Source organism: Spea bombifrons, chromosome 8 (assembly GCF_027358695.1).
Source record: "Spea bombifrons isolate aSpeBom1 chromosome 8, aSpeBom1.2.pri, whole genome shotgun sequence".
Classification (NCBI taxonomy): domain Eukaryota; kingdom Metazoa; phylum Chordata; class Amphibia; order Anura; family Pelobatidae; genus Spea; species Spea bombifrons.
Window position 1 is genome coordinate 1,451,231 of NC_071094.1, and position 21,138 is coordinate 1,472,368.

Genomic DNA, 21,138 nt, shown 5'->3' on the forward strand with positions numbered 1-21,138 from the left:
ATCTCCAGTTCATAGCGAGAACCCACAGCTTGGAGGAAGTCTGCGGAGTGGACCATGGTCTAGAAAACCAATAGACGGCAGGGAAAAAACCATACAAGTCTACAAACAGAATTGGGTCATGGGTCTAAGACCGTGTAGTCCCCAGGTCAACGTTTAGTTTGTAGATATTGGCCAGTTTGTTCCCCTCCAGAGAAGTCACTGGTCCCAGTACCCCTTTCTAGATGCTTACCGGTTGATGCCGCAGAGGATGGGCTGGAGTCCTGCCCAGAGCTGGACGAAAGCTGAAAACTGGCTCTGAGGGTTTTCTGCATCTCCATCCGGATTCTTGGTCTCTTCTCCATCTGCGGTGAAGTTGGAGCCTGCGGTGGAGTTGCTGCCCCAGCTGGTGGCGTTACCAGGGGTTGGAGGGGATTTGCTCGCGCACGCACCCTTGGGTAGCAGTTTTGCCAGAGCCGAAAGGATGTCTACGTCCTTCAAGATCTTTTGAACTTCCAGCAGGTCCTCCAGCAGGACGCGCAGCCGACGTTGAGTTGCCGTGGCGTTCACCTCGTCCAGACGAAGCTGGAACATCAAAGTTGAACGTCAAAGTCATAACAAAACTTCCAGACCCATGATTTCATTCCTTCAACTGCTACTAACTGCATATAAAATAATTCATATAGTGCCCTCCGGGTGACCAAACCAAGTTTTTAAAAAAGTGATTCAACCTTATTTTTGTACATAATAGGGAGCTCTGGAGATTATGCTTTGTGGACCTTCTCGCGGTTACTGGAATATAACACGGCGGGAAAGGCCGGGTCACCTACTTGGCTGACGGTTTTGGAAACATCCACTTGGTCCTTTAGCTCCTCAGCAAGCTCCTGAAAGCGCTCCATGCGCAGCTGTCGGCTCCCATTGCAAACGATGCTCTGGTAGGAGGCGAGAAGAGGGCGCGTCAGCTCGGAGACCCGAAGAACGCTTCCCAGCTCGTCCAAACTCCCTTCGCAGGTCAGGGCTTCCAGGGCCGAGGGCGTAAAGAGAACATCCTGCATGAAGAGAATACGTTATAAGACAACCCCTCGATCTTCTGACCGATCCAACAACCATTAGCAGGTTAGGGTACCTCTAGTTCCTTCACCACCGCCTGAGGGTCATAGCTGTCGGCCGGCGAATTGGGGACAGCAAGGCCAAGAGCTAGCGTCAGGAGTCGAAGGGCCAGTCCGTGTTTAGATTTCAACGGATCCTTCAGAGCCTTGTGAATCAGCCCTTCGCGTAGCGACTTCCATTTGCCCAGGATGTTCCCCTGAAAACACCAAGGGATGAGGAGGACAAAGAAAAGGCAAAGAGAACCGAGAGTAAGAAACATCCACGAGCTAAAGATGGTAAAACCGCGACAGATAATAGGAACCAATGGCAAGAAGTAAATCCTGGAAGGTCTTCAGACACGGGGCGATGTTCCTGGCGCCATTGTTAAGCGATGACGTTTGGCTACAGGAGTAGAATCTTATAGACTTACGTGAAGATTGAGGATTTGTTCACCGGCGCTGGTGGCGGCTTCCCAAGGACTTCTCTCGGGTAGGTCTTCAGGAGATAAATACGGAGAGCTGAAAAACAGATGGTAAACCTGCGGGGGGGGGGGGGACATAAGCAGGGGCAAAAAAATATATATTATTCCAAAACGTGCTATTTTTGTAACAACAGATATGAAACAGTAATAGATCTTATTTTGTTATTCGCGTTGTCCAAGAATTCTGCAATATTTGAATTTGCAGAGAGTCCATTTAGAGACAATTCCGTAGCGATTACAGAAGAACGGTTCTTAGTAAATTCTCTTTAAATTCTCGTACCCGACAAAGCTATTCCACTATAGGAACGGATATGAATTATATCAGGACCGATACATTATACCAAGCACGAGAACGCCAAACAATATCTTGTTATTTACTAAGCTTTTGAGGTAATCTGTCCGCAGTAATACTCGCCGGCGCGCTCCGTCCGTACCTCCTGGGGATTGATGTTAGAATTGCCCAGAAAGTCCACGACGTCACTCGGCAGCGAGAGGTTTTGGCTGAGAAACGTACGGAAAGCCGTCCTGTTCCTCACGACGGAGTCCAGACGGAAACCTGCGCCAGAGATTACACATAAAAGCATACGAATGTCACGCTTCGCCGGGATGGCCCTGGAAGTGGCATTTATTGCCCAGATTAGAGGACATCCTATTCCATAAAGCCAATTGGTTCCATAACGTAACACAGGGAGGTTCCGGCCAATTTGCCCGGCGCACAGGTGAGGCTAGGGTGGGCCAGTGGCGGATGAGCCGCGGTTACCTGGCCGGCTGTGGAAATGGTTCTCCAGGGAACTGGGGTCACTGCTCAGAGACTCCAAGTGATGTTTGAGGGACTCGAGCTCCTCTTCCAACCCGGGTCTGTCTGTGTCAAACAGGTTACTCTCCTCCACCACCTCGTTTATCCTCTCCAACAGCTGCGTGACACTGGGAAGAAAGAAGCTTCCGATACAGATCGCAATTTATAAGAAGCAAGAGGAACTTCTTTAGGAGAGAGAGGAACAAGCAAGGAACCTTCAGCTAGGAGGACTAGACTGGTCAAGAGGTTCAGTAATAATATATCACATAATGTATCCACGTTGGCCCGATAAAGTGTTACTAAGAAACAGAGAAATATACAGAAGGAGCTAAGAAATGACCCAGTAAAGGAACTTCCCTACCTAGAGAGAAGGTTCTACAGCTGACAATGTATTTAAGGAGGAGGAATATGCTACAACGTATCGTTCTAAAGTCTGCCTCTTGGATCAGTAAAGGAAATGCTGTCAACCCTCGATCTATACATTATCGTAAGTTTTATTATCTGGTAACATTTTTATTGGCTACAAAACCACCTCAAAAGCTGGAATTTAATTATTCAACAAAGAGGCAGACGAGACCAAGGAAGTCAAGCTTCAAATACATTTTTTTGGGGGGGGGTTCTTGGATTTGAGGATCTTGGTGATTTCATGTCCACCATTGTGGCTGCGCGAGGGTTACCCGGGTAAAACTCGCTATTCTAAAACAAAATGACAAAGGATGGAGAACTGAGAGATGGCTACTCACGTGGAATTAGTGTACTGCAGGAAGCCAAACTCATCCCGTTGACCGTCGGGGCACAGAGACTGCATAACAGGTAAAATCCCAGCCGAGGTCAACGGGGCGGCTGTGTAGAAAGCTGAGGAAGGTGAACGAGAGGAGAAACGCGGTCAGAGCCCAATAATCAGGATGCGAACAGAAAACCGGGACCAAGGGACAGATTCGCAAGGAGAGGGATTGATCTATGGAACAAATCTGGAACGAGGAAAGACAGGAGTAGAAGAAAGACGTGTAGATATGATTGAGGAGGAAAACTTTGAAAGTTATGATTGGAGGAAGAAGAAGGAAGTACAGAGACAGAAAGTCACGGAGGGGGTCGAGGATTTAAACGTGGAAGATGATTATCAAAAGAGAAAGAAAAACTGGACACATTGTATCGTGTTTAGGTAAAAAAACAGCGACTTGGATTATTTCGGGCGTAAGTAATTAGTAATTTTCCAATTTATTCAAAGAACAGCTGGGAACAAGAAGCTACAGCAACAAACAGGTTAAATCTGCAGATAAGTAGGACCTGTCAGACCAGAAAGTCCTTAATCAGACATGTGATTCGGGATAAGTAACTCATATCACAGATTTAACGTGGATAATAATTAACTTCTACCTTTAAAGAGAAATCTCCCGTTTACAGAGAAATTGCATTATTTCAAAAGCCCTTCTTCAAAGCGGCGGCGCGGTTAACCCTTCGCTGAATTAACGAGGGCTCACAGACCGTGGCGTCCACTCAATCATTTCCGACAGACGATGAATTAAGGCTATAACTTCATTTGGAAAAATTCAGTCAAAAAGGGGCCCTATTTGTTTGTTTTTTTTTTTTAACCTTGCATCTCCTCGCCTCTAAGCAGTAAAAAAAAATTTAATTATCTGAGGCAGTGATTTATTTCTTGCATCCAATTTTTAACCTTACATATAACCCACACTCCTGCGCTGCAACCCTCTTCCTTTGATAAACTAAGACTCCTACGGTCCTCCACCTGAGCCGCTCTCTCCATGCGCAGCCCTGGCTGATCTAGCATTCTGATTACCAGGTCGCCCCAACTTATCTCATGTCTGTTAAGAAGGACAATTTTTTTTTCACATGTCCAGAAAAGGAAAAACTTCGCCGTTGTTATTGGGGGGAAAGAAATCTTATTGCTTCCATGCCAGCTAAACATTGTGATCAGGCAAGCGAGTAGGGGGGGGCTGGGAGGGCGGGCTTCAATGAATTTCAAATCGAAATTTAGTTAAAGGGGATAAAGAAAAGAGGAAATTTAACAAAAGACTTCGCTCTGCCATAAAGCAATCAGCGCAGTGAGGTTTACAAGCAGTGGGCGTCGGCCAAATGTCACATGACCATCAGCAATGGGGACCTGCAGGCCAGCTGATAGATTTTAGCAAAATATTTTGAAAAAAATAAAAATGAAAAAAAAAGTACTTTGTTTAATACTCTAAAGGGGAATTCTGTAAAAATTATTAAAAAAATGAGCAAGCATTGAATGGGGGCCCCGGGACACAGGGCCCCCCCTGTAAATAAATTGTTGGTCTATGGATCTAGTGATGTCATTTGCTTTCCTGTCTTCTCTTACAGATCACAAGGTCTACTTAACACGGAGACGAGAGAAAGCAGAAGGAAAGCAGGTCTACGGGGGGGGGGGGGGTTATGGCGACACCATCCCGGAAAAGCTTTGCTGGGCCCAGACCACGAGAAGAAACCGCTTTACAACTTACAAACTGCAGCATGCGATGTGGAGTCGGGCAATGGAGATGAGGAACGAAAAGAACAACGCGTTTGAAGAAATCGGGAAGAAAATAAAATGAAAATAAACAAATATTCACAAACATTGACGTTCAATGACAACATGAACACGGCGTAAACACGGGAAAACGAGAAATTGGTTAATATTAAAAAAAAACCCACAATAAATTAAACGTTTACTTCTCCTAAATGTTATTCCTCGGGGAGGTAGAATGAGATTTAAAGCTGCTGTTCCACTTAAACAAAATATGATTTGCGCTCTCTTGTAATGTTACGCAAATAAACCTTCACAGATCTGTCTTTTCATTCTTTCCATGAAAGGGTTAATCACTTAAAACAACACAGTATTAAGAAGCCCCCCCCTGCTTTTGTGTCACATGACAATTAAATATTTCCGGCAAAATTATGAATAAGGAACTTGTTTCTAATCAGCCATTTAGTTATAAAAGAGTTAAATTCACTAAAAGTCATCAGGTTTATAATTCTTAAAAGGATTCCTATTGGCTGTGAGGATATGGTCATGTGACCAACAGGAGTGCTTTAAACATCGGTTTGTTCTGGGCAATGCTTTTTATTCCTGTGTTTTTAGCAAAATATTATTTATCGTTCTGTCCAAAAACGCAACAAAACATCTTTAAAAATAGATCGGTTTATTCATCACTTAAGGGTGACAACCAAATAAAATACGGAAGCCGCAGCACCGGCCGCCAATCGAAATCATTCAGTCTCATAAATGTCAATACTGGAGACCTTTAAATGCATACAAATTACAGCTCAGTAACTGAAAAAAAAAGAAAAAAAATCTAACAAAAAAAGGACAGTAAAATATTTAACACCCCCCCAAAAAAAATAATATACAGACTAATGCCTGATGTAGAATAATACAGAAAAAAAGCCATTTCTAAATTAAAAATTTTAAGTGAAGGAAACCCGCCAGGGCACTTAAAGGGTTAATAGTGAGGTCATCCTTTTTTTAAACATTTTTATTTTTATTTTAAAGCGGTGCCGGGGGGGGGGGGATCAGATTTGTAAAGTAGCAATGGTTGAAGATATTATGGTTATATATTTATATAATCAGCTCGGACAGCCAGGAAGGAACACGCAGCTTTTTTTTTTTTTTTTTTTTTTTTTTTTTTTTTAAATCAATTATCTGATTAAATTGCCTTTTTTTTTTTTTTTTCAAAATTACTGCAGATAATCAAAATAAAATTGGGCAACGCGTTTCTCGCATCGGCCAGAAATCGTTTTACTTTATCTGAGATTCCGTAAACTGTATTATAATAATTAGAAAGACCGAGCTGCGGCGGAACGTTGAATAATGACACAGAAAAAGCTGCGGGGATTTCCAGATTCTATCATCTTAAACGTAACCGACGGATACAGAACGCCAGCATTTACTTCATACCATTTTTATGATTTTTTATTTTAAGAAACTACCTAAGGAAAAAAATAAATAAATAAATAAATACATTTTTATATATATATATATATATATAAAAAAGTATTTTAAAAATATGGCTATTTTTTCCATTTTCCAGCATGCCTTCCCCTGATTGGCTGTTTCTTTGTAACCTTTTACATTATTATTATTATTATTATTATTATTATTTAGGATTTGTACCCTTGAACCCCCCCCGTACAGCGAGTTCCATGACAGCTCGATTTATTAAAAGCCATAAACTTCATTCATTCACCTCTATTTTTTTTTTGCTGTTGATTAATGTATGGTTTTCTGCGGGGGGGGGGGCGACGTGACATTTAATCGCATTATAGAAATTCCCTGCGCGCAGAAAGCTGATCGATAGATCAATACGTTTGTTCTTTGCTACACTGTAACAAACTATTAACCCCGCGCATGGACGCCGGGAAGAGATATTCTTTATTTATTGGACGGAGAGATTAAATGAAGCGGCTTTCTGGGTCACCAACCTCCAGCCATGAAAACAGGATTACTTAAGACATGTCAAGCACATTCATCTCTACCCAGGGCACGGCGTATGCCTAGAATGTCCCGGATTGGCAAGTGAGTTTTTTAGGCTACCGGGAGAGTGGTAGATAAGTGGAACAGCCTCCCAGCAGAGGTGGTAGAGGGTAATACAGCGAGGGGATTAAACATGCATGGGATAGACATACGGCTCCTGAATCTAAGACGAGACCAACGACTGATTAAGGTTTGAGTCGTTACAGCAGGAGGAATGGGCGACTAGGCGGGGGCCGGATGGGGCCGATCTTATTATGTGATGTCATCCATGATGCTAAAATCTCTCTAATAACATATTGACGGTTTGCACAGCGCTTACCTTCCTTCACATGAATCGTCGGCTTCTTCTGCCGCAGGCCAAGGAGGATGAAGAACAGGACGAGGGGGATGAAGATTTCAAACGCCAGCACCCACTGGAAAAAACAGATGACATCATAATCACAGTTCTAACGTATCGAAATGTATCGAAATAAACGCAACCACAAGCAGAACAAAACATCTATTCAGTTCTAAATATTATTATTTATTAATAATAAAAACTTAAGTGCGAAATAAAATACAAAAAGATAATTTCAGCAAATTCTATCAGAGAAATCCGTGTATAAAACATGAATTTTAAACTAAAAAAAAAATATCGTATTTTTATTAATATATAATTTGAAGCCAATTTATTGCACACTAATGACACTAATTACAGGCCGCTGCTTACAAATAGATCTATTTTAGCTGAACATTTATTCTGTTTTGGTTGCTCAGGTCTGCCCATAAGAGCTTGCAATCTATTTCTAATCGTAGTCAGGTACGCTTTCCGTAGTAGCAGTTAATGAGTGAAAGGGTAGCGTTGCCCCCCGCCAGTGGCTGTTTCTGGGGCAATCCGTTTGTCTTGCCCCTTGGCTCACGGATCCCTACTAGATCCATCTGCGCGCGCGGACAGGGATCGGCGTGTAAATAAATCCACGATGGGTCCGCGATGCGCTGGGATCCCCGTCCCAAACAATCAATAAAGGTTCATTAGACTAATCATTAAACGGTGAAATCCGCACAAGCCCCCCGAGATTAATCAGGGTGAACGCAGAGTGATTGATAAGATGACGGATCAAACGCCATGACGGGGTGGGGAGGAAAAAGGCAAAATCCTCATCAATCACTCTTTCCACTGCGGCAGAGAACGTGTCGGCCGGCAGAAAATGGAGGGCCTATGGAACGGGTGGAAGACCGACCTAGCGGCAAGCGGCCCTGGTGGCCAAAACAATATTATATGGAACGGCCTTAACTTAGACTATTAAATAGTAAATGTAGGTCGTCAACAAAAAACAAACAAGAAATGCGTTATTACACAACGCGTGTTATTGTATGATGTATTACACAACGCGTGTTATTGTATGATGAATTACACAACAGGCGACGGCATTCCGTGTTTCACACTCGTCTGGTTTTGGGTTGCTGTGTGATGCAACACGGTCCGCGATGTCATCGATGGAAAGAGAACGTTGTCCTTCAACAGAAGCCAAGGATTTTCCACCAGATCGGCCCCCATCCGGCCCCCGTCCAGTCTCCCATTTCAAACCTTAATCAGTCGTTGGTCTCGTCTTAGATTCAGGAGCCGTATGTCTGTCCCATGCATGTTTAATACCCTCACTGTATTACCCTCTACCACTTCTGCTGGGAGGCTGTTCCGGTTATTCACTACCACCACCTTTTCTGCTGATAAAATGAAGTATCATAGAATGCACCTGACCCTCTCCTCCCTGATTGGCTGCAATTGTAACCTCGTTTTAATTCTGTAACTGATGAAGACTCAAAAGGTCACGCTGCTGCCCTGGCACCAGGTGGGTTCATATAGTTGCCCCCTGCAGTGGCCCACAGCCCCCCCCCACACCCTGTGCAGCCCACCCAGCTCTAGGGAGAAATTAGGGAGAGAGAAAAGACGGAAAAAAATATTTCTGTTTCTGATTTCCTAAGCGGTTCGTTCCCGAGGTTTAGAATCCCGATTGTTACTTTGTATCAATAATAACAATAACAATAACAATGATAAGAATAACAAATGTTCTCAAGCATCCTGATTGGCTGTAGAAAACAAAAAAAGTGGAAATCTGCCCTTTTCCCGGCCAGGGGTTATAAGCCCCCCCCGCTGGTCACGCAGCGCATGGCACGGGGGGCATTAAACGGCCGGCTGGTACCCGGGGCTGGGGGTGTTTATCAGACTAGGCTATGAAAGCAGCAGATGTTACGAGGACTCTCCGTACCGCGGCTCCAGGATGATCCGGGGCCAATTTCCACCCACAAACCGCGTGACGGCGACAGCGAGGCTCTGCCCCCCCCCGCCCCTTCCATCTGGACAGACGCCGCCAACCAGAACAGATAAACCCCGGCAGGGCGCGGACCAGGTGACCCAGTTACAGGGCATCAGCGCAGCTGGGCATTAACTGCGAAAACAACTCCCGCCGTACCCAACGAATCTCTTCTATACAATATATTGGTCTGGGTGACTTTACTGAGAGGGTGGTAGATGAGTGGAGCAGCCTCCCAGCAGAGGTGGTAGAGGGTAATGCAGTGAGGGTATTAAACATGCATGGGATAGACATACGGCTCCTGAATCTAAGACGAGACCAGCGACTGATTAAGAGAAATGGGCGACTAGACGGGGGACAGACTGATGAAACCTACATTTTGTAATAAGCATATTTATTCCTCACGCGTTTCGCTCGTCATGTGACCAAAGCGGTTCATAGCGAGGAATTTAGTCCTACGACAAAGTTTTAAATATATATATAAAATTATTTTTGCTTCTACCGACGGCCATCCCTCCACACCAGCCGGTATCGAGCACCAATGCGAAACGCGTGGGTTTTTTTTTTTTGTACACAACAAGCAAAACAAGTAGCTGATTCATGGAGCGTTCGCGGGGGTCGGAGAAGCCGATAGTAAACATCTCCAGACAAAACAGCGAGGATCTGTGCACAAGAGACAAATATATTCCTATAACCCCCTCCGCGCCGAGCACTCATTGCGGGATAAAAACAAACCACGCGACCGGTTTTTGGTTATTTTACGGTAAATCCTCAAAATTTCCTTTATAATTTTTTTTTCCTGCAGCCCCGGAAACATTTGTGACTTTCTAACAGTTTCATTAAAAGCGAGAAATCAAACATTTCTAATTCATCGTAATAATTCCGACCTAAAATATGTAAGATTTTAAATTATTTTTAATTAAAGTAGGACAATGGAAGAAAAAAAAATATATATATTAACCCTTTATGAAAAGCTGTAGATTTGTTTTTAATTATAGGCAGCCCCGCTTTATTTCAGGACCTGTGCTTCCTACCCCACAGCTGCCTCCGAATACCCGCCGGGGGGGCAGTGCCGGGTATCTGGACATTCAGACTCCCAGCGCGTTTCACCTGTGAGCCGGGACTCAGCAGCGCCCTCTACGCGCAGCGCTCGCTTCTTAAAGGGACAGACACCCATTCATTTCGCATGCTTATCGCGTGTACGGCCCGGCACGGCGCATGTTCTATGTTCTGAGCCAGAAGGGGGTGAATCGCATGTAACGAGTCCTGTAACACCGCGTCCGGCGTCTCCGCGCGGGTTAATGATTTATCACGCGGAAGCGGAAGTCAGCAGAGAAGCTCAGAGGACTAATGTCGGTCGTCGGTCCTGACTTCGATTCAGGAGCCATATGCTTATCTCATGCATCTCTCGATGTATTAACCTCTACCACTGCTGCTGGGAGGCTGCTCCACTTACCTACCACTCTCTCAGTAAAGTATTACAGAGATCTTTATAAACTCTCAAATGCCGCGCAAAATCCGTCGCGTAACCGAACAAAACTGAAAATTCCATCGATGGGAGAATTTAACGCTTTTAGAACTTTATTCATTACCATAACCATAGCGACGGTGAGCGGCCAGACCCAGCGCAGAAACAGTCATTTAATCCTCAAAAAATAAAATAAAAAAATTGCTGCGTTAGTAATTATTCAGGGAACGCTTAATTGTCATATGATGCAGGAGCAGACGGTGATAGACTGTTGCTATGGAAACTGAAATAGCTTCTGAAAATGTTACTTTGTTGCTTTCGTCTGATTAACCCTTCAGAATAAAACAAATCCGCCAATCACAGCGCACGAGAGAGGGCAACTCATATTTCGCCAAGTGGGACAGCAGCTTTAAAATCGGCCCAGCATCGCCCAACTAAACGTCTGCCCCATGAAGCGATACCCCTGCGGGAAATAAAGAGTTAACAAACCAGGTTCGGAAGCTGGCAGAGAAGCAAAAAAACACAACTGCCGGTTATTAATCTCGGGGTACTTAATAGCGATCTCGGCGGACGCCCCATCTGCCCAGGGTCTAATTATCATTGTTTATTAACAAACATGTTCGGCCCTCCGCGGACACAGAGCGCTAAACTTACGACACAATTAACACAGACGACGGGGGCGAAAACACATGAGCAGGAACCCGGGGGGGGGGGTTCTGTTTGACTTACGGGGAGGAAATATTAAAGGGCAGCACGGAGGCATCTATGATCTCAGACTCACCAACGAACAAGCAGAACTCCACAATCTACGATATATTCCCCGGGCGCGGGGTTTATTTATAAAGCTGTTTCTATACACATTATCGTGGCTTTTAGGGCTGTAGAACCCTGCGATCCCCTCATACCCAGCAAACATTCTGACCTCCTAGAAAAGAGGGGCATCAGGGGGGAGAGAGGGGCATCAGGGGAGGAAGGAGAGGACAGCTTCTCCCCAAAAAGGAATCTTAAATTACTTGGGTGGTAATCCTACAGCATATCTTCTCAGAAGGCCACACCCCTGAGGATCCCATAACACACCCGCTCTGGTGACCGAGCCCCTGAGGATCCCACAACACCTCCCCCTAGGAACCGCCACACCCCTGCGCATCTCTCCCGTTGTTGGAACGATGGGGGCTGCACGAACTTCTATGTTCTCGAGGTTAGACGCATCGCACAAAACCGGCAGATTTCTGTTTGTATTCAGACAGAATCCGAAATAATCCGCAGGGGCCGCCTTCTAACAACCGCTACATTATTATTAGATGCTGCTTGAGGTCTAACAAGTGAGGGTCCAGCACAGCAGGGGCCGGGTACGGCGAGGGGCCGCAGCATCCTAGGAGGACCCGACGCATTTATTTGCCCCGTGCCTGGGGTAAAACTTTTGTCCCTGGTGGACTAGCAGGAAGCGTAGAACGTTAGGTGTTCCAGAAACCTCGTCAGTTCATCGTCGATACTTAAGGGGTCTCCGATCTGGAACGGGCCGACGCGGACGCGTAAATAAATACCCTCTGCCCCGAGATACGATAAGAGGGCCGTCTTTATCCGGGGGGGGGGGGATGACACATTCAGCATCTTCCAGAAGTCGCCGTGACTAATCGCCAGCTCTGCGTATAAATAACTCGCTACGCGGGGGGGGGGGGTGCTGGGGCGGTGTTATTGGATCCGCTGCACTGAAAGGGTTAAAGATGATAAGAGATGGATTGTTTTATTCTGTAAGCGGCTGATACGAACAGGGGGGGGCATTTATATCACGCCGGGGTTGGGGGGGGTACTTAGTCTAGACGGCAGGTCTTCGGGGAGGGGGGGCTGGAATCTGTACCGGGGTAACACCCCCGCGAAGGGCAACTGTATCTGTGGAATTATCTTGGCCCCCGCCGGGGCCGCTGCCTCCATACATTCCCCCGAATTGCGTTAAATCGCCAAGCGGGAATCGGACGAGAATTTTCGTATTAAAAATAAATAAATAAATAACGTTTTCCGACATTTTTTTCCCAGAACTCGGTCGGTTGGCGCACGTATCTACTACCTACCGATTCCGCCGGACTTTGGGGGGGGTTTGTGACTCCATTATAAATCACCCCCCCAATTTATCCTCCCGTTATGGGTGGGAGTTGACTCCATGGACGCCCCACGGGAAGGGGCCACTACAGCCCCTGGGACCCCTTTTTTGACCCTTCGCCCGTTTGCGGATTTCTTATCGACTCATGCAACTGCCCCCAAAAAACAGCCACTGGGGGGGCATTAAATGATGGGCCCGATTCGCCCCCCTATTAATTTGAGGTGGTCAGTCTGCGGAGTCGGTCTCACCCCATCACCTTTAACCCTTCTTGCGCCAAAACAGGGGGAGGGCCCCCCCACTCACCATCGGAAGGTCCTCACGCAACCCGGATCCTTAACCTTCGAATGCCAGGTTCGGTCTGCGATTACCCCCTCTGCCCCCCCACACTTAACCCTTAATGCAGCAGAGGGTTAATCAACGCATCCTATTCCGCGCTAGAATGTTCACATAATTCCTTAACCCTTTGCGTGCCAGGTGGCTGACCAACACATAATAGCCGGTGCCCGGAGATCACGCCGCCGGCTCCAGGAAGGGGTTAAAGGAGCGCACCGCAGCCCCTAACGCTCGGAGGCTCCATACCGTCCCCAAAACCCAGCCGCAGCGCTGAGAATACTCACGGGGCTTCTCCGCTTCAGGGTGACGTTCTTCCAGAGCAGGAGGTGCAGCTGGTGGAGGAATCCCATGGCTTACGGATTCAGATGCCCCCTTTTCTGCCACCTGCCTGCCCCCCCCTCAACCTTCTACCCCCCCACACACTACCACCTCTTCCTGGATAATTTTTTCTATGGGGAGGAATAAATCGGAGATCCGAGCGCCGATCGAAATCCCATCAACAGTCCAGAACCCGGAATCTTCACGCCTTCATCTTCATCGCTCTTTTTCGCACCCGCCGGGAATTTGTCCGTATAAATGGGGGGGGGCAGCCGCTTACGATCCGGGCCCCTCTACGGTTCATATACAGCATATAGTTGTCTACATTTCAACAGGAACACAGCAGAGGATTGTGGGAAGAAAAAGAGGGGGGTCTTTCAGTGGCAGGTGGGCTCGCGGATGCCGGTGGCCACGGTTGCCGAAGGGTCTGGCGCCGGCGGGTTGACCAACCGCTCGCCCTCCGCCGTCCGCTTTGGCTCTACGGTCTGGATGGCGATCAGCTGTGTTTTGATCCGGCTGCAGCCTCCGCCTCCTCCTCTGCTGCATTGAACTGAATCGCCTGCCAATCTCTCCAGGCTCCTCCCCCTCTTAAAGCCGCAGAGCCCTCATTTCTGAAACAAGAACATTCCCATTAATAAAAAAAACCCCATCATCGCAAGAAAAAAATGCATTCGAGAAAATATACCCCCCCCCCCGCCGCACACGCGTGTCCGATATCCAACATTTAACACATACATCACATTTCATTCGCTGGGAGCCAAACGGTTAATCATTGATGTTCTATCTGTGAGTGTTCTAGATTCTCGCACTGACCCGATATCAGCAAATGTATAATTATACTAATCGTCCAGCGCTGGGGAGATTATGGGGGACGTTAGAACAAAAAGCAACATTCATTTCCTAAAAAAAAGGTTTAAAAAATCCTGCTTGGCACATCCCTATAACACTTTACTGAGATGGTAGTAGATAAGTGGAACAGCCTCCTAGCAGAAGTGGTAGAGGGTTATACAGTGAGGGTATTAATCATGCATGGGATGGGCACATGGCTCCTGATCTAGGTCTCTGCGTCACCCGTTATCGGGGGTTGGAGGGGTCAGAAATGACGCCAACCTGGAAAAAACATAACGAGGGCGGCTTCGTTAGAAACAGATACGGGGATAGATTTCTGGACAGGTTACTCTAGAAGGATATTTTCAGGAGAAGAAAGCAACGCTCTCGTCAGACACTCGTTACAATTCGGAAACAAAGTTATAGTTTGTGAAAGCGGTGAGAAAAAGTACACAATGTAACAGCTTTGGCAAAAAGAAACAAAAGTGCCAGCTAAATAGATTGTAAGCTCATGCGCGGAGGCCCTCAGGGGCCCACCATTCTGGCTCACGGGCCGGGTCCTCAGCTCCTGCTGTATCTGTCTGTGTAAATGTATCAAACAAACAATAATAATATTAATAGTAATAATAATAGTAATAATAATAATAATAATAACAATAATAATAATAATAATAATAATAATAACAATAATAATAATAATAATAATAATAATAGTAATAATAATAATAATAATAATAATAGTAATAATAATAATAATATTGCACGCCGCCTACACACGAAGCCACTAAGTAAACGGAGCGCTGGAAGAAAGCGGCGGTTTAGATTTGAGAAAAGCCCCCTGAGGTTTCCTGTTGTTCAGAAAACCCTTTGTTTCACCCAAACAGGTATGGGGGCGCCTGTCACACATGCGCGGCGACCTGCGTTCGGGGGTCTGGGGCTGATGAATAGCCCTCGGGCTGGAAGTGATATCAGAGACCTGACCCGGTGAGGCCGAGACACGGAAATAAAGCAGATCGTGCGCCGGGTTTATTGCTGCAATGAATGAGTTATCATGCAGTCATTCTGGACTTTGAGCTGCGCAGGAGCCAATAAACCCAGCGTTTAAAGGGACAGCTTTGATGCATGGGGGTTAAATTGGGTTTAGCTATAGGGGTTTAAATAGTTGGAGATGTAAGGGGTTAAATACTTTCATGTATGGAGGTTTAATTGTGTTTAGGTATAGGGGTTTACATGGTTGGAGACACAAGGGGTTAAATATTTTGATATATGAAAGATTTAATTGGGGCTAGCTCTAGGGGTTTAAATAGTTGGATATATGAGGGGTTAAATATTTGATGTATGGGGATTTAATTGGGTGGAGATACAAGGGGTTAAATACTTTGATGTATGGAGGTTTAATTGCTTTTAGCTATAGGGGTTTAAATAGTTGGAGAGACAAGGGGTTAATTACTGTGATGTATGGGGATTTAATTGGGTGGAGATACAAGGGGTTAATTACTTTGATGTATGGAGGCTTAATTGATTTTAGCTATAGAGGTGCAAATAGTTGGAGATGTAAGGGGTTAAATACTTTGATGTATGGGGGGTTAATTGGGTTTAGCTATAGGGGTTTAAATGGTCGGAGTGAATCGGGAATTTACTCTGCCCTCTAGTGGACACTCCGTGCATCACAGCGCCTGCCTGCCTGCCTGCCTGCCTCCCTGCCTGCCTCCTCCTACATACAGAACGCTTTGCATTCATACATACACACTATCTAGACTTTAAAGCCTAGTCCTGGCACGTATACCGCATTACCCCAGTTTATCCTTTTTTTTACGTGGAATGCTTTTTATTTGAATTGCATTTGTTTTGTGTATAAAACGTGCAGCTTCCGTGGAGTTTTATTTTCATGGGGTGCGGGCAGAAAACGGAAACTTTTTCTGTGGCATGAACTTCAAATAAAGTCTTCGTCTTCTCTCAGCAGATGATTGCGCGTATGGTTATGGAACTGCCTTCTACAAAAGGTGTCCTCTAGATTGTAAGCTCACATGCCAAGCCCTCTTTCCCTCATGTATTTCAGACTCCTTGAATGTAGGGACTGTAAAAAGTGCTGCAGGAATTGTCAGTGCTATAGAAATAATAATAACACATTAAGATTAAGATTATATTTATTTTTATTCATTTATTTATTATTATATTTTTATTATCATTATTATTATTATTATTATTAACAACAACAATAATATTAATATATTATTTGTATTATTATTATTATTATTATAAATAATAATAATATAAATAATAATAGTAATAATAATAATTTAAATAATAATAATGATAATAATAATAGTAATAATATAAATAATAATAATATAAATAATAATAGTAATAATAATAATATAAATAATAATAATAGTAATAATAATAATATAAATAATAATAATACAAATAATAATAATAATAGTAATAATAACAATATAAATAATAATAATAATAATATAAATAATAATAATAATAATAATAATAATATAAAGCAGCAGATGGCTTTACCGTTCCTTTAAGGTCTGGCGAGGAGGCCGCTGCATCTTTCTGGGATTCCGATCATGTTCTGCAGTGAAGATGATCTCCTGGTTCGGTTGCCAAGGCGATGAGTTCCCTGTCGTTGGCGGTCTGCAGTTAATATTTCTGTGATATAGTTACGTATGGAGCTCCTGAATATCCTATTCAATAAGATCATTTAGACAAGAGCCGTCAACAAAGAGAAAGGTTAAAGGTCGCCATTCCGGAACATGTAACAATGGAATGACGAATGAAGAAACAATGTCTCCAATGGGTCATGATGTCACTACTGGGAACCTTCCTTATCACGTCATGAACTGTAGGCTAATGAGGCAGAATCCCCGGCTGGAGTCTATAATGATGACGATTTAAGGAGAACCAAACCGGTGATCAAAACCAGCGAAATGTTCACCGACCCGCGGATAATATTTCCTTTAAATAATCGAATTTACAGATTTAAAGATCATTTTCTTTTTTGTAATGAGACTGAATTATTAGACTTCATACCTAAAAGAAATATAAAAATCAGAAAACTCCAACAGATCTCCAACGACAATGAAAATTCTGAACGTTCCGAACACTCAGCAGCAACGTTCTGGAACATTCTTTATCAAAAATCACTGAAATTCATGCAAAAGTCAGCTGCGCGCTCAATAAATAACCAAGACAAGAATTATTTGTATTAAAAGAGCAAGTTTAACATTTATATATTATTTATCAATAATAATAATAATAACAATAATAATAACAATAATAATAATAACAATAATAATAATAATAACAATAATAACATTAATAATAATAACAATAATAATAATAATAATGATAATAATAATAATAATCATAATAACAATAATAACATTAATTATAATAACAATAATAATAATAATAATAATGATAATAATAATAATGATAATAATAACAATAATAATAACAATAATAATGATAATAATAATAATAACAATAATAATAATAATAATAATGATAATAATAATAATGATAATAATAATAATAACAATAATAATAATAATAATAATAATAATAACAATAATAATAATAATAATAATAATAACAATAATAATAATAACAATAATAATAATAATAATAATATAATATTTTAATATTTATTATTCATTCAAACTGAAAATATAACCGGATAAAAAGTGAAACTTTCCCCGTTGATATAATTGCCCACTTTATGTTACTACAAAGGAAAGGGATGATGGTTTTAATTTGTTGGCTCCACCCCCACCAGGCTCATTTACATATTGGGCAGCATGCGGATCTCACTAATAATGGGGCTTACCCAGTGCCCCCAAACCCCTCTTTTTTCTTGCTATGTGTATCTTGCTGTAATTAGAGCATGGTGGATACCCTAGATTCATGTTTGGGGTGTAAAAAGGGGGGGCCATGGGGGACCTCTGTCCAGGCCCCCGTTACAGAAGCGACGGGTCACGTGACTTGCATGACGTCCCCTCAGTAGTCTCTCAGCAGGGGTACTGAGTGTCCATGTGGGGCTTTAGTGTAGAATGTAAGTGGCGGTTGTTAGTATTTGGTGTAAGCATGAGTGTTAGTGTGTGATGTTAGCATGTCAGGGGTTAGCGGTACAAGGGGCAGGTGGCATGTGCATGTATGTGTATGGCGTTAGCAGGTGTTAGCGTGTAGAGCGGGTTTGCGTGTTAGTATGCGTGTGTGTGTTTTAGCGTGTGTTTGCGATCACATGCCTGGTGCTTTTGGAGAATCGAGATGTTGGGACTCGAGAACAGGAAACAGATTCGGAGGTTAAAGGAGTAATAAGCCGGGTATTACGGGGCGCGCAACCAAACACCCGCTGACAAGAACGCGCGGACTTTCCATCCTCAGGATGTTTGCAACCAAAGAAGATGCTGAGATTAGAAATGCAAAGAAAATTAGATTAGATCAGGCGAAAAATGGAGATCGGCCCCCTTCGCTCTCTGACCTCAAACCTCAGCGGTCTTCTCTTCGGTCGGCCTTTGCCTGCCCTGCACATTAAAGAAAGAAGTATTTCCACGACGCGCTTCTGGTGGAGAGCCGGGAGGGGAGACGTCGTGGGGGGAGACGTCGTGGGGGCATCCTGTGGTTCTCATTTGAGGCTTTTTCTTCTGAAATGCCAAGTTACTCACAACCTGAAACCGTGAAAAGCAAATGTGTGTCAGCTCTGGGGCCTAAAAACCGCGCATGTATATCCTGTACCACCCTGTGCCCCACCACTCCCATCAAGCTCTGCCAACACATTGATCTCACAGTTCCCGACAGCTTTTACAGAGAAACAAGACTTTCTTTACTGTTACCTTTTTTGGGGGGGAATTTACTGATTCAGTGATTTTGATGGAAAACAGATCTGGCCGACACATTCTAGAACCTCAGTTACCTTCATTGTATTATTATTATTATTATTATTATTATTATTATTATTATTATTTTTTTGTTTAATATTATTATTATATTATTATTATTATTATTATTATTTTATTATTATTATTATTATTATTATTACTACTATTATTATATTATTATTATTATTATTATATTATTATTATTTTATTATTATTATTGTCATATATTTATTTTTAGGATAAACTTACGGACGCCCCAAATATTCCTGAATTCTATTAAATTATCAATTTCCCTGATTAGTGTAAAATGACGTCATTGAAAACGGCTACATTTATGAATTTTTTGCATTTTGTCTCAAATCGACTTCATAAAAATATTGCAATTGGAATGAATTGATACATTCAAAAAAAAAGAGGCCATAATCTAAAACTAGGGTCTGGGGCTTAGATGGAATGGAAGGAAGTTTTACTTTACTGAGAGGGTGGTAGATAAGTGGAACAGCCTCCCAGCAGAGGTGGCAGAGGGTAATACAGTGAGGGTATTAAACATGCATGGGATAGACATACGGCTAAGACGATTAAGGTTTGAGTCTTTAAAATGGTAGAAACGAGTGGAAAAGATAGGGGGCCGAATGGGGCCGACCTGTCCGCAGGGTCTGGGTTTTTATATATAATTGTTATTCCAAAATAATATTTGAGGAACTGCAGCGTCCCGCATCTGGCAAAGATCAGTCCACAAAGCGGAAAGAGAGATTCCAGACCCTATTTTTGTTGCCCCAAAATCTACCGACGACAGTCAGAGACGGAGTTACCCAGGAAAGGAAGGAGGAGGTTGCATCAACCAGCTCAAAAAAAGCAGAAGGAACTCAACCCAGCTGTGAGCAAATCATTCCACAAGCGAACCTCACACAGCCACCGACACGACCGCCGGCACCGAGGACCTACCTGCCGGGAGAATCCTGGTCTGAGCTTCTGAAGGACAACTTCAGCCTGAAGAAGGCCAGGTGGTCCCCGTGGAGGCCAAGACCAACCTCATCTAAGAGGACCATCCTTCTGCTTTCCAGGTGGTTGTCGGGGGCCTCAGCGCACGGAGATTCCCTCAAAAGGTACGACTACAAGTAGAAAACAGTCAAACAATAATTTTAGCCTAAAAAGGATAGTCGGCCGTCTCATTGGACCCACTGGAAATCTCATGCGAGATGGAGGTAAGTACCCCGCGCATGGCTGCATGGCTGAGCAGAAGATGCACTCAATGGAAGGGAGTTTAGGAAAACGTAGAGAAAAAGCTATGAAGATCTTCGATGTCTCGCACACCGACCACCAACTCATTGAGCCTTTTGAGGGCCACGGAGCGGACAACGCGTTTGTTACCCCCTGGCTGGCAGATACCCAGTCGATGGGCAAAAATCAATGAGAATCACTTCTTCCACGTAACCGTTAAATCTCTTCTCGGATTTCCATTTGAGGTTAGACGCCTCTTCATTACGAAACTCTAATTTATGAGATTCAGACGTGTCGAAAGCCCGGAGCGAAGTTACCAACCCCCGACCCTGAACCACTTCACCAGCTTCACGTAAAAAAAGAGTCGCTCCTGGTGTAAACTACTCTTTTAGTCAACCAGTTTTTGAGGGGCTCTGGGTGAACCGTCAAGATTTTATTCCATTTTTTAAAATTTTGGGGAAAAAATAGATCTTCGCCTTCCCGATTTTTTTTTATGAAGGAGCAGCCACTTAACAATGGTGTCTTCTCCTTGGTGGCCCAACTGAGAAAGAATACCGGTTTGGCCGCATAATGTCTTCTCCAGTGCTTCTCTTTGACTACTCCGCGTAGGGGTTCATAGAGTTTACGGTCGTTAAATCTGAGTGCTTAAGGAAAAACTTCATTCCACGGTGAGGGAGCATTTGGTGAGAAGAGTAAACTTGGCCAAAACCGGTCCATAGCCAACTCCAGCCAAGTAAACAAAAATCGAGGACAAAAATGTATTTTTAAAATCGTGGAGATGGACGGATAGCGTGACCGCCATGTTTTTTCTCTTCCAGGGCGAGAGGGCGTTTCGTGTTTGGAGAAGGTATTTAT

At 43.7% G+C, this 21,138-nt stretch overlaps 1 protein-coding gene across 2 annotated transcripts in view; it reads right to left on the reverse strand.

The window, feature by feature from the left end:
• The window catches only part of ABCA2 (ATP binding cassette subfamily A member 2), a 28,788-nt gene extending 15,396 nt beyond the window's left edge, over positions 1-13,392 (reverse strand). For both annotated transcript variants that reach the window (XM_053473454.1, XM_053473453.1), the window contains exons 1-9: positions 13,306-13,392; positions 7,151-7,244; positions 3,086-3,197; positions 2,307-2,470; positions 1,981-2,102; positions 1,496-1,603; positions 1,103-1,282; positions 807-1,025; positions 230-561 (exon numbers count right to left, since the gene is read on the reverse strand). In XM_053473454.1, coding sequence (XP_053329429.1) covers positions 230-561; positions 807-1,025; positions 1,103-1,282; positions 1,496-1,603; positions 1,981-2,102; positions 2,307-2,470; positions 3,086-3,197; positions 7,151-7,244; positions 13,306-13,371 — 1,397 coding nt within the window. In that variant the 5' untranslated portion in view covers positions 13,372-13,392. The remainder of the gene's footprint in view (positions 1-229; positions 562-806; positions 1,026-1,102; positions 1,283-1,495; positions 1,604-1,980; positions 2,103-2,306; positions 2,471-3,085; positions 3,198-7,150; positions 7,245-13,305) is intronic.
• Positions 13,393-21,138: the final 7,746 nt, after the last annotated feature.